This window comes from Silurus aristotelis (assembly GCF_946808225.1).
Source record: "Silurus aristotelis genome assembly, chromosome: 2".
In the NCBI taxonomy this organism is placed as follows: domain Eukaryota; kingdom Metazoa; phylum Chordata; class Actinopteri; order Siluriformes; family Siluridae; genus Silurus; species Silurus aristotelis.
Genome location: NC_139575.1, coordinates 8,670,658 through 8,683,596, shown reverse-complemented (window position 1 = coordinate 8,683,596; position 12,939 = coordinate 8,670,658). Strand labels below are relative to the sequence as shown.

Sequence of the window (12,939 nt, the reverse complement as noted above, 5' to 3'; positions counted from 1 at the left end):
AATCCACATAATGCTGATGAACAAAAACAGGAAAAAATAAATAAAATAAATGATCACACTGCAAAGTCCTATACAATGCAGAATGAAAAATGAGGACATTCTCTAAAGGATATATTCAACTCATATTCAGGACACATTCAAATTCATTTAGATACTTAGTATTTAGTATTCACAGCTTGGTTCGTATTTCATTTCATTGCACACTATTGCAATGAAATTTCTCCCCAAAACATATTTTATGTTATAAAACATAAAACTGACAATTTACATAAAAGCAAAAAAGTGAAATGTTTATTAATGTGTAGTTTTAGGAAAATAATCAACAAGGGTGCAATGTAGTATGACATGAAGCCACCCAGAAGAAGATAGCATATTCAAAGCATATCCTGAAGTAATCAGGATAATCCTGAAATTCTTTTATACTTTTATATATAATTCTTTTTCAATTTTTTTTGTCATGGGGAATCCAATTTTGTATTTATTTATGTATTTTTTTTTTTACCATTTTTTTTAAGCATAAATATCTTCCTGTGGCAGAAAAGTTCCTGTTACACTATAGACTCTATCCATTTGTGGATAGAGTCTATAGTGTAACAGGAACTTTTCTGCCACAGGAAGATATTTATGCTTAAAAAAAATGGTAAAAAAAAAAATACTGCAGTACTGCCAACTGCAAAAATACTGCAGTACTGCCAACTTAACAGTACTGCCAACTGCAAGGTTTATATTGATATGGTCAATCTAAAACATTGTTTATAGTGACCATATCAATATAAACCTTGCAGTTGGCAGTACTGTCAAAGTTGCAGTAAAAATAATAAGCTTCAGGCATGCTTCTTAGGTTTATATACATTTGCCTCACTAAATATTTATTAGCAGAAGAGCTGTAATTTTATTATTTAGAAAGTAACCAATAATTTGTGACCAACAGTGTTGTGCTAGTTATTAAAAAAATAGTTACTCGTTACTTCATTCAAAAAGTAAATTACTTACACCAAAACGCATTACTGTTAAAAGTAACTTTTTAGTTACTTTTTTAAAGAACCTTCTTTAATGTTCCCATTAATGCCCTTTCATGCGTTATGGTCTATACAAACACAAAACCGACTTTAACACAAAGTAATTTTTAAACACTATTTTATTTATGTCAGACCAAAACAAACTGAATATATCACAAGGATTTCTGAAATAAATAACAAAACAAGCTGAATAATATATTCACAATCAAAAACTAAGCTGTTGTGTTGAGCTCTTAAAAATGTTCCTTTCACAGCTTAAGTATGAAAACTATCAACAATGTAGAACAGAACACCAGGTTAGCTTCTAGCTTCTAGCTTCATCGAGGCATGGAGTTTCTGGAGGAGCTTCGACAGATTGGAGTTGCTGTTTATCGCAGTAGATACGAGCTTCGAACCAGAAAGACACAACTTACATTTGACTAAAAAGTTTTTGTCTTTATATACTCAACTAAAGTGAAATAATGAGCATATTTCCACTTTGAGAAACTCGTCTTGCTCTCGCCTCGAATCGCCATTACTGCCGCACAGACCGGAATAAACGGAGACACGCCCACAGTGTGTTTACAGTGGTTCATCCACCAATCCTACAATGCGTCGCTGCTATAAACAGGTTAAACTGTAGGCTACACTTCAGCCGGAATTAATTCATTTAAAAAAGTAACGGGTAACGCACCATACGCTAACGGAGTTACTTTATTTAAAAAAGTAATGCGTTACAGTATTAGTAACTGTCAAAAGTTACTGCGTTACAGTACAGTTACTGGCTGACACTGGTGACCAATATTTGATATGTAGATTGATTTCTCCTCGCTAAACTGTTTCTCGAGCGCGTTCTCTCAGCACCGCTGCTTCTACGTGGATATAACGTATCACAACACTACAGAGGTGTGCCCTGAGAATCACATAGAATACATATAAATGGCAAAGGCAGAGCTGCATCTTCCTGGAGACAAAATAGAAAAAAAGACCGTCTGGTTTTATTTAATCATTTTTCTTTTTCTTTTTTGTTCCACTACAAAGGCCTATTTGTGAAAGGGCCATGCGTTAGAAGTCAGAAAGCACTTAAGTAAAGGTTTGATTTGCTGTCTGTCTGAAACAAAGTAATAAAAGCTAATTATCTGAGGCACAATGATTTGCAAAGCATCATATTTTTTCCATCGTATTGCAATAAGGGTGAATCGTATCACATCACTTCGGTAACTGCTTCATATGCACTGGCTGTGCATTGAGAGGCAAATTGCATCGGCCTCGTATATACACAATATCTCAAAACTATTTAAGTTGTTTATCATCAGGCAAACATGTTTTGCTCTATATATTAATCCAGAGCTCAGTACATCTGTACATCTTTGCTCCCAGCAGTGTGATTTGGACACAGCTGATCTCCTGATCTGGGTCTCATCTGGAAGTCTGGCCATGTCTGTACCTGTCTCCGAAACTAGTGCAGGTTAAAAGATCCAACATACAGGCTAAAAAAAAAAACTGGTTTTCTACCACAATGAAGACTAACTGAAAGAGAAAAACTCTTTCAAGTGTAATGGGGAATAAATGTAGACAAGGCTAAAACTTTTTAATTGAGTGTTGAAGAACACGTTTTTTTTTTTTTCCCTAGAGCAATGAAGGTTATATTGTTTGGAGCTCATTTCAGAAAGGCTCATTATGAGCTGCTTATAAAAAGTCACCTTGCTGCATAACAATCAACACACAAAATGCTGAGCTGAACATCAACTTCGGGCGCCATTACTGCACTCAACGACACAGAGGAAAGATAACCCAGATAACACCACACAAACATATGAAAACTAATACACTTTGATTGCTCACTTCTTAGTGAAAATGCTACTGACTGCTGAAGTTCCTGCAATGTATCATACTTCTGTATCATAATTTTAGCCACATTTTTTTTTATCTTCTTTCCCAAAATATACTATCAATTCATGCATTAAGTATAGGGAAGTGGTAGCTCAGTAATTAGGTTCAGGGTTACTGATTAGAAGGTTGCGGGTTCAAGCCCCGGTATCACCAAGCTGCCACTCTTGGGCCCTTAAACAAGCCCTTAACCCTCTGTGATCCAGCCGCACTGTATCATGGCTGAACCCACATTCTTAACATCGCTGTGATAATTTCACTGTGATGTAAAGTACATTACAAAGCAGCTTAACTATCTGTATGATGCCTCTTACCTGAGCTACAGCCACTTGAGTCTGCTGCTGCTGTTGGCTGAGCTGCTGCTGAAGAAACTGGAGCTGGTGGTGCATGGAGAGCGGCGTGTTGGCTGCCAACTCGCTGCACGATGGAAGCAGCATCTTTGGCGAAGCCAGCAGGATAGAGGCGTCTTCACACACCTACAGCACATAAGAGAGACTTGCTGATCAGCACTGGATGGGAGTTTGATACAACAAATATATTTTGTATTATTTATTCCGTAAACACGGTAGACATGCTGTGCACTAATCCTCTTAACTCCATAATAACCTGATCTAAACCTATTAATCTACCTCACACTGTGCCATCTGAGTCCCGCTCGAGATGCTAGATTTAACATCGCTTTATGTAACATAACTCACTCCTCTAGGGTACTGATTCCTTTATCCATTTAAAATGAACACAAGCTCTACTTCTGTGAGGGAAAAAAACAATAAAGAATACATAAAGAAACATATATAGAGTTGGAAGAGTGTTGATCAAGGGCATTGCCAAGCTGACACAGGTTCGGGTCTCCAAGTTCAAGTGAAAGAAAAATGATATGCTACCGCATCCAAAGACATTCTATACAACTGTGTGCCTTCAGCTTTGTAGTCAGGTGTCCCAATACTTTTATCCATATAGTGTATTCATCAGTGTTGTCTTAGAGAAGTGAAGAAAAGAGTGCAGGCAGGGTGGAATGGGTGGAGAAGAGTGATAGCAGGAGTGATTTGTGATAGAAGAGTATCTGCAAGAGTGAAAGGGAAAGTTTATAGGTCTGTGGTGAGACCTGCGATGTTGTCTGGTGTAGAGACAGTGGCATTGAGTAAAAGACAGGAGGTGGAGCTGGAGGTAGCAGAGCTGAAGATGTTGAGGTTTTCGTTGGGGGTGACGACGATGGACAGGATTAGAAATGAGTTTATTAGAGGGACAGCACATGTAGGACGTTTTGGAGACAAGGTGAGGGAGGTGTGATTGAGATGGTTTGGACATGTGCAAAAGGAGGGACATGGGGTATATCAGTAGGAGAATGCTAAGGATGGAGCCACCAGGAAGGAAGAAAAGAGAAGGGCCAAGGAGGAGGTTTATGGATGTGGTGAGGAAAGACATGCAGGTTGTTGGGGTGAAAGAGGAAGATGTAGAGGACAGGGGGGTATGGAGACGGATGATCCGCTGTGGCGACCCCTAATGGGAGCAGCTGAAAGAAGAAGAAGAAGTGTTTTCATCAGCACAACAATACAAGGTCTACCTTGTATTAACACATCAGGCTTAGACATAAAGACTTATGAGTAATACATAGGAACAAACTGATAATATACGAGAATATAAAAAAATACAGTCAGTCAGTCAGTCAGTCATGGCCAGACAGATCTATTGATCAATAGTTGAATAAATCAAAGCATTGGCAAACTGTCAGATAGACCAATAGATCGTATTGAGTATGATCAGTAGTCAGACACTAATAAACAGTGTCAGACCGATACACATGCCCATAGATAATCAAAAAGACATTTTATTCTTGTACTGATATTAAGAAGACATCTAGCCAGATAAATTGTCGGACTGACAGATACGCAGTATGGCAAAATATTATATTTTGATAAATAATAGGTATTACATAGGCTCGCTATCAAAACATATTTTGCCCAGACTCACACCGAATTTGTTCTAACTTGCTGTCATTTGGTCATTAAAACACTCGACTGGAAGCTCGGTGTTACTGTCTCAGTATCAAAACGCCTTCTGCAAAGCACCTCACTCATGTCTGCCTTATTAAAGCTAGCGATGTTCTGGTGTGTAACGCCGCAGTTGTGCAGCAGGCCGTACAGAGGCAGTCCTGGTTATTAAAGAAGTGCTTTTAGGTTTTAGGTTCTGAGGAGAGAATAAAGTAAGGGCAGGAGTCAGATATGTAGTTTTATGTGTGTGTGTGTGTGTGTGTGTGTGTGTGTGTGTGTGTGTGGGGGGGGGGGGGGAGAAACCTAATGAACAAAAGACAACAAAGTAATGAATCACTCACAAATGAGAGCAAAGCGGTGGATTGTTTCCCCTCAGCGCCTGATGAGTTTCAAACGCTAGGGTTTTTAAATATGCTGGATTTCTTCCTAAAAATGTTTTAAAACCATCGCCCACACATCTCCAGCCCTATAAAGCCTACGGATTAAACACCTCGGCTCTGAACAAAGACCAAAAAAAAAAAAAAGGAGCATCTCAAAACAACAGCCAGGCTACTTATGCAGAGCTTTCTATTAGAGAAACGTCTCATGCTTCTGCTAACGTGATGGATGAGGCTTCATTTCAAGGTGTGACTACTCCCTTTCTCTCTGATATAAACACACACACACACACACACACACTCACACACACATATCTTTAGCTCTTGCCAGAACATGTTGCTGAACGCTAAAAGTCATTCTTCATACTCCTCATGAGACTAACGCAGGAGAGGAAAACACAGGCCAAGCCAGAGGCTGGAAACGCATGCTAATGAGGCCAGCACTTTTATTTTTATTTTTTTCGCCATGACACCCAACACAACAGCTGTTTATTCAAGCAGCCCTGGAGAACGGCGCATTGTAAACACCACCTGCTCCTTCAGACGACTTCCTGAGTCTGTGACTTTCATATCCGTGACCATAGCCTGGGAGAGTGCGGCCAAGAAGTGATCAGAGAAAATTAGCCGGACCGGAGCGAAAACGTTAGCGTAGACAGCTACAAATCAATTTGAGGGGACGTATTGGATCACATTGATTAAGCATTTCTCACTGATTTAAAGGCTGGTCTCAGGCTGTGTGAAATCAGGTGCGTTAGAGAGCCACAATTTACAGTTCACAATTAATAATAATAATAAAAACCTAATTGGTTGAACTCATCACTTGTGAGATGATGAAGCTGAGCTGAGTTGTGAGACACTGTGTTCTAGTGATGTCATCTAGGGGAAATGATTTAAATGCAGTTTACAAGTGAATAGCTCTGATTAAAGATCTTTTCTGCCCAGCAAAACACATTTAGTAAATGATGTAATTAGAGGTCGATCGATTGATCAGCCGGTCGTTAAATTGTCTGGATTTTGGCATTTTTCTAATAATTGGCACTGAAAGATTGTGATGCAAATTAGGCTGCTTATTGGGCAGACGCATCTGACACACCAAACCGTGCATGTACTGTACGTTCTGCGTTTGCCTGAGAAAACATAACTCTCCCATACCAGCAGGTGTCAATAGTCTGTACTCGGCATCTAAACTGGGAATCCGGAAGAGCTAGAACTATATAAAGCGAGCGGAGTTTACACGATCTTTTATAATGGATTTGTTTATTCGTCTTCTCTTTACTTTGTCATCGTTTGCTTCCTTCAGTTAGGTTATTTTTTTTTCGTGTGCTTATTTGCTAAGCTGAATAGCCAGTCGGAGCTGTCTTTCTCACCAATTAGCTCCGCCTCCTTTAAGACATACAGAATTGCCTAAAAAACAGGAGCGGCGTCCGACTGGAGCTAACGGTGCGGAACACACCAAAAATTATATATTTAATTGGTTAACTACTTTTGGAAAGAGAATGAGAATAAGATTTGGAGAGAGAATGAGAATAAGATCTGGAGAGAGAATGAGAATAAGATCTGGAGAGAGAATGAGAATAAGATCTGGAGAGAGAATGAGAATAAGATCTGGAGAGAGAATGAGAATAAGATCTGGAGAGAGAATAAGAATAAGATCTGGAAAGAGAATGAGAATAAGATCTGGAAAGAGAATAAGAATAAGATCTGGAGAGAGAATGAGATTAAGAATAAGATTTGGAGAGAAAATGGGAATAAGATCTGGAAAGAGAATGAGAATTCTTATTAATTATAATTTTTTAATTGTATAATAATTATCAGTTTATTATTATAATGTAATAATAAACTGTCAGGTTCATGCATTAATGTGGGACAAAAGAAAATCGGCCCAAAAAAAAAAAAATATGTACATGATATATCGGCCATTGGCTGCCCCATTGGCTGCCCTAAATATCGGCATCTGCATCAGCTAGAGTAAAACCCATATAGGTCGACCGCTAAATAAATAAGTATATAAGGTATAACAACACTTATAAGGAACCAACTTGCAGTAAACTTCTCACCTTCATAACCTGTTTACCTCTTTAGCTGCTTTGGGACAATGTCCATTGTTAAAAAGCACTACACAAATAAACATTTATATTTGAAATGCATTGCATCCTTTCATATTTAAAATTCACATCTTATTGAAAAGACAATTTGTGAGAATGTTTGGTATTTTTTGTAGTGGTGCTTCTCAGATGGCTTGTGACTTGCACCATGGAGAGCAGCTACATGAAGAACCGAACCAAATCCCAGGATCGATTCTGAGTACAGACTCGAGCATTCAGGCACAAAACATTGATTAGTGGAGACGCTGTGCTTCAAGCAGGAATCCAATTTTCTTATTTCTGATTTGTCAATTGGGTTTGGCCACCCGAATCTGATTACACATGCCATTATATTTCATTTATTATGGTTATGAACATTCTGTTATTTGATTCACAATGTTTCTTGATGTCAAATTTGTGACAAGCGCAATCTCACGGCTAAAAACAACCCCAAAGAAAGAAATAAAGCAGAAGAGCTAGCTGGCTAGATAGATAGAAAGAAATGAGAGAAAGAAAGAAAGATAGAAAGACAAGTAAGGAAAGATAGAAAAAAGAAAGAGAGAAAGATAGAAAGAGATGATGAAAAAAAGTAAAAAAAAAAGTAAGAGAAAAAAGAGAAAGATAGAAAAACAAGAAAGAAAGATAAAGTAAAGAAAGATTAAAAAATGAAAAAGAGAGAAAGATAGAAAGAAAGAGATGATGAAATAAAGAGATAGAAAGCAAGCAAGAAAGAAAGAAAGTAACATACTGGAAAAAATAAAAAGAGAGAGAGAGAAAGAGAGAAAGACAGAAAGAAAGAGATAGAAAAAAGAAAAAGAAAAAGAGAGAAAGAAAGGAGTGATGAAAGAAAAAGAGATAGAGAGAAAGGACAAAAGAAAGGACGTGTATGGAGAAAATGTTTAGAGAGATTACTGAAGCTTATCTTCTTGTGAACATCATCTAAGACTGAAAGCTCATGATGAGTCGTGGATAAGTAGCTCATTTCTTTCCTGCATTACACTGTGTTCATATGGACATGGAAGCAAATCCAATTTGTTTGAGAGTAAAATTAATCAATCAGGTCGTCTCTGCTGTCTGAAATTTAGCTCTATTAAATTGTGCTTTCTTGGTTTTTAAATGATTCCTGATCCCACATGAGCCAAGAAGCAGCACACAGAAGATTTAAGCTCTTGTGACTAATGGGCCATGAGGGGGGATTGAGTGTGGATGTCAGCGGGCAGTGCCTTTACACTGATATATTTGTTATCTTGTACTCATGGGAGGAAAGCATACGCATACGTAGCTGCTCACTGGCCTCCAGAAAGACATGGACTGAATGACAGAAGAAGAAGATAAATGAGCAGAGAGAAATGGGGACCAGGAAGAGAAATAACCACTTTGTTGGTGCACAGTCATGAAGCCAAAAAGCTTGTCCTTAGCTTGTCCTGTCCTCAGTCATTCAGAGACACTGCTGAATGAGATGCATGACTAAACCTGGGGGACTCGGGATGGATGGCACTGACCATTCAGATGCACATGTTCACTGAGGACAGGAGCACAGTGGCCAGAAGAGCTGCACAGGATTTCACAATGGTGACATGTAGCTCTTTTTACAGCCTTTTGGCTAAACAGCCCTCTGATGCACCATGAAGGAAGTGAAGGGATGCATAGCCAATGATACAATACATTAAAAATACATATGAAGCAGCTCCCGATGTGATATCATACGATTCACCCCCTATTACGATGCACTGTGATCCACTTCAGGAAAAAGTCATATGATTTAATATGTTACAGACAGACTTTTATTTCTTTTGAAATCATATATTTCCTGTTGTGTCTCCAGGAAGATGCAGCTCTACCTCTGCCATGTTAATCTGTATTCTATGTGACTCTCAGGACACGCCTCGGCCTCTGTAGTGTTGTGATAAGTCACATTCGCGCAGCAGCAGCGGTGCTGACAAAACGCTCTCAGGAAACAGTTTAGCGAGGAGAAATCGATCTAAATATCAAATAATCGGTTACTTTCTAACTAATAAAAGTACAGCGCATCTCTCAATAATGATAAACAAATAGTTTTTTCCAACTTTTGTTTAATCAATGCATGTCATTGTTAACATTTATGCCGATGCAGTAAATCTTACCATCCCTAGTGTGTGTGTGTGTGTGTGTGTGTGTGTGCACGCACGTGTGTGTGTATGTAGGCTTTTAATAACTTTGACCCTATAAGCAATCAGAACTACTTTTGTGCTTCTTGGCAAGAGATTCAATGAATCTGGAACTGGATGTACAAATGAATACCATTTTCCCAAAGTGTATTCTCCGAGTTGCTGATGCTGGTAGAGAATGCAGTCTAAAATGTTATTCTACAATGTCATAAACGTTCAGCTGCTTTTGGATCGGATAACTGTGAAAGCGTTAACGTGAGGGATTCACGTTAAATAGGGTTTCATTATCTACATTATCTCAAGTCGAGTCAAGTTTATTTCTATAGCGCTTTTCACAACAGACATCGTCTCAAAGCAGCTTTACAGAAATCAACAGTCAAGGTGAATGGTGTGCATTTATCCCTAAAGAGCAGCCGTGGCGACTGTGGCAAGGAAAAACTCCCCTAGATGTCATGAGGAAGAAACCTTGAGAGGAACCAGACTCAAAAGGGAAACCCATCCTCATTTGGGTGACTTTAAGAGTGTGAATATAGTCTTTAAACAATACAGAACACTGGAGAGTGAGAACTAACATGAGCACTGGAGTGCAAGATTATGAGTAATGATCTTTCTACAGTCTTTTACAGTCATTGTGGTTATAAAACTAGGAGCTACTGAGCAACTATATTAATATATGAATAAATATGTAACCATTAGCATGTGCAAAGAAATTAAATGTATGGAAAAATAGGATTTTAGTAAGTGCTGATAATTGTATGCGCCGATTTACGTCCCAAAGAGAATAAATGAAAGTGTGTGATAAAATGGCCCCTTGGTGTCTTGACAGGATTCCAAGCTGAAATGAAGTGTATTTATGGAGTAACAGGTACTTGTACCTGTGGCTGGCATAAATGATGGCACAATCATTAGTAGACGGAGGCTAATGAGATACAATATGTCAAGGTCCATCAGGCCGCCCAGACTCCACTCCGCTAGTTCAGAATCGAAATGACTCACTAAGTCATGCATTAAACAGAGGCTTTGGCTCCAACCTTCACTTTTGCAGTCTCCTTTCCCCCAGGCTTAGGGACTTAATGAAGCCTGAAATGCCTGCAGGATATTTTTACATTGGAGCAAAAGACAAATATTAGAGGAAGAGATTTACAACAGATGATTAACTAAAGAAATTAATTACGTTTTATAAACATAAAATAAAAAAAACTACCATAAAATAAATGTCCCAGTGATTCTGCGCCGTAGGTTTTATGCGAGCTGCTTACTGAAGGAGCGTAATTACTTACAAACACAGCAGAACATTAAAAAAGGAGTGAATATTGAGAGATTCGCATGAGAATTGCATGTAATAACAAAGTCCCTTAAGCATGACCAGCTTTTAATGTCTTACTTCTGAGACTGCTTTCATTGTACCCTGAAGCAGTACAAAAAAAAAAAAAAAAGCTATAAAGTACCCTCTCTTCTACTCAGATTTATCTGGGCTGATGTTCTCTACGTCTGCTAAAAGGCCAAGCTTAGCCTCTGCCTGTCAGCTATCATTATGGCTACCATTGATTCTTTTCAGCTTCATCAGTGTTGCTCATAGCTTGTGAAATAAGCAGATTTGGCAAATAAGTACGTAATGAACTCCATCCTTGACCCTGAACATCTCAGAAACTCTGGCGCAAATCAAAGAAAGCAATAAGCACCGGGGGAAAAGCGATTTGTGATGTTAATCTAACTGAGATTCAATTAATGCAGTGCAATAATATACAAGTCTTGTTAGGGTAAAATTGTGTATAAGTTGTAAACGTAAAAAGTCATTATAAGAGTTTTGTCATTTGCTAATATAGACTTTATGGACAAAAGTATTGGGACACCTGACTTCGCCAGTCATATGTAGTTCTGTCCCGAACTGTTATCTGTTATGTAATTGTAAGAGCAATTTAGGACTAGATGTGAAGGGGGAAAAAAATTATAGCGTAGCAGTAGGTACGGGTCCCTGTGGAACCGACACAGGAATAAAATCACACAGGTTCTTCATTTGGGTTATCTAAGAACATAAAACCTGTTGTGGAGTGCTAGGATCAGAAAAATCTTAAATACCAAGGTAATATGATACAGCTCAATGTAAAGTGGAGCTACTTTTTCAATGAATAACCTTAAAGTTAATTATTTCTTTCCAATAATGGAATATCCTGGAGTGTTTTATTCTAGAATAATTTCCTAACAATTATCATTCAAAAGAGATTTATATATAGATTTTTCTAAATTTAATTTATGAATACTATATACAGCATTCTGTTTATTTGATTTCTGTACATCATCACTCATGTTATCAGCTATAAACAGCCTATATTTTTAACACAGCAAAATAAATAAATAAATAAATAATAAAATAAAATAAAATAAATAAAGTGCTAAAAACGTGCCCATGACAGGGAAAATAAACCGTCCTAATCTAGAGTTAATAACCTCTACCACTGGAAACTCCATAAATGATAAAATCACAATAAATAAATGTCTCCTTCCAAAAAACTCAAAACTTTAAAGTCAATGTTGATTTAATTTCTTAAACATTTCCTATAAATGTTAATGATTATAGTGTAACGTAAACAGTTACCATGGAAGGGATAATGTATGTACTACACAACAATCAGAATAGATAATTCAATGCTGTAACATAAGGCACTGACAAAACAGGAATAAGAAAGAAGCTAATGCTGTACTAGCCTTAATTAGCCTTCACATAGACAGGAAAGTCCCCAACTTAAAATAAAGATGCATTCTGAGGACACCATCCTAACTTATAGTAAGTCAAAACATGGCCACACCTACCTAGGAGTCTTAAAGAATAGTGATCGGTATGACATAATAAGTTCATCTTCTTCTTTCGGCCACAGCGGATCATCTGTCTCCATACCCCCCTGTCCTCTACATCTGCCTCTTTCAAACCAACTACCTGTATGTCTTCCCTCACCTCATCCATAACCTTGGTCTTTCTCTTTTCTTTCTTCCTGGTGGCTCCATCTTCAGCATTCTCCAACCGATATACCCTAAGTTCCCTCCTCTTCACATGTCCAAACTATCTCAATCAGACCTCTTTCAGTTTGTCCCCAAAACGTCCTACATGCGCTCTAATTCATAATCCTGTCCATCCTCGTCACTCCCAATGTAAATATCAACATCCTGACATATGTTTATAATTTACAAATTACAGTACGGAGCAAAAACGGAGCAATTTACAGTAGCGTAATGTATGTAATGTATGTGGCACCTGGGGTGTGGACGAGCGAGGGTCCGTGAGTGGAATGTGCAGCTGGACAAAACGGTGGTAGCCAGCACACCTGTAGCTGATTAGACTAATCGGTGTCAGTGGTGCCGATAAAACACCAAAAACTCAGACAAATGAACTCAGTGGACCGCCGGTGAGAGTAAGGCATCTCACGAGGCGGAAGATGCGTACATCCCACCAGCGT

At 38.2% G+C, this 12,939-nt stretch overlaps 1 protein-coding gene across 4 annotated transcripts in view; it reads right to left on the bottom strand.

Moving 5' to 3' along the window:
- Nucleotides 1-12,939, bottom strand: part of nos1apa (nitric oxide synthase 1 (neuronal) adaptor protein a) — a 159,326-nt gene that overhangs the window by 25,124 nt on the left and 121,263 nt on the right. For all 4 annotated transcript variants that reach the window (XR_014537646.1, XM_083567087.1, XM_083567086.1 and 1 more), the window contains exon 8: nt 3,203-3,364. Coding sequence is in view for 3 of the 4 variants with exons in the window: in XM_083567087.1 (XP_083423213.1) it covers nt 3,203-3,364 (162 nt within the window). In the remaining variant the exon portion in view is untranslated. The remainder of the gene's footprint in view (nt 1-3,202; nt 3,365-12,939) is intronic.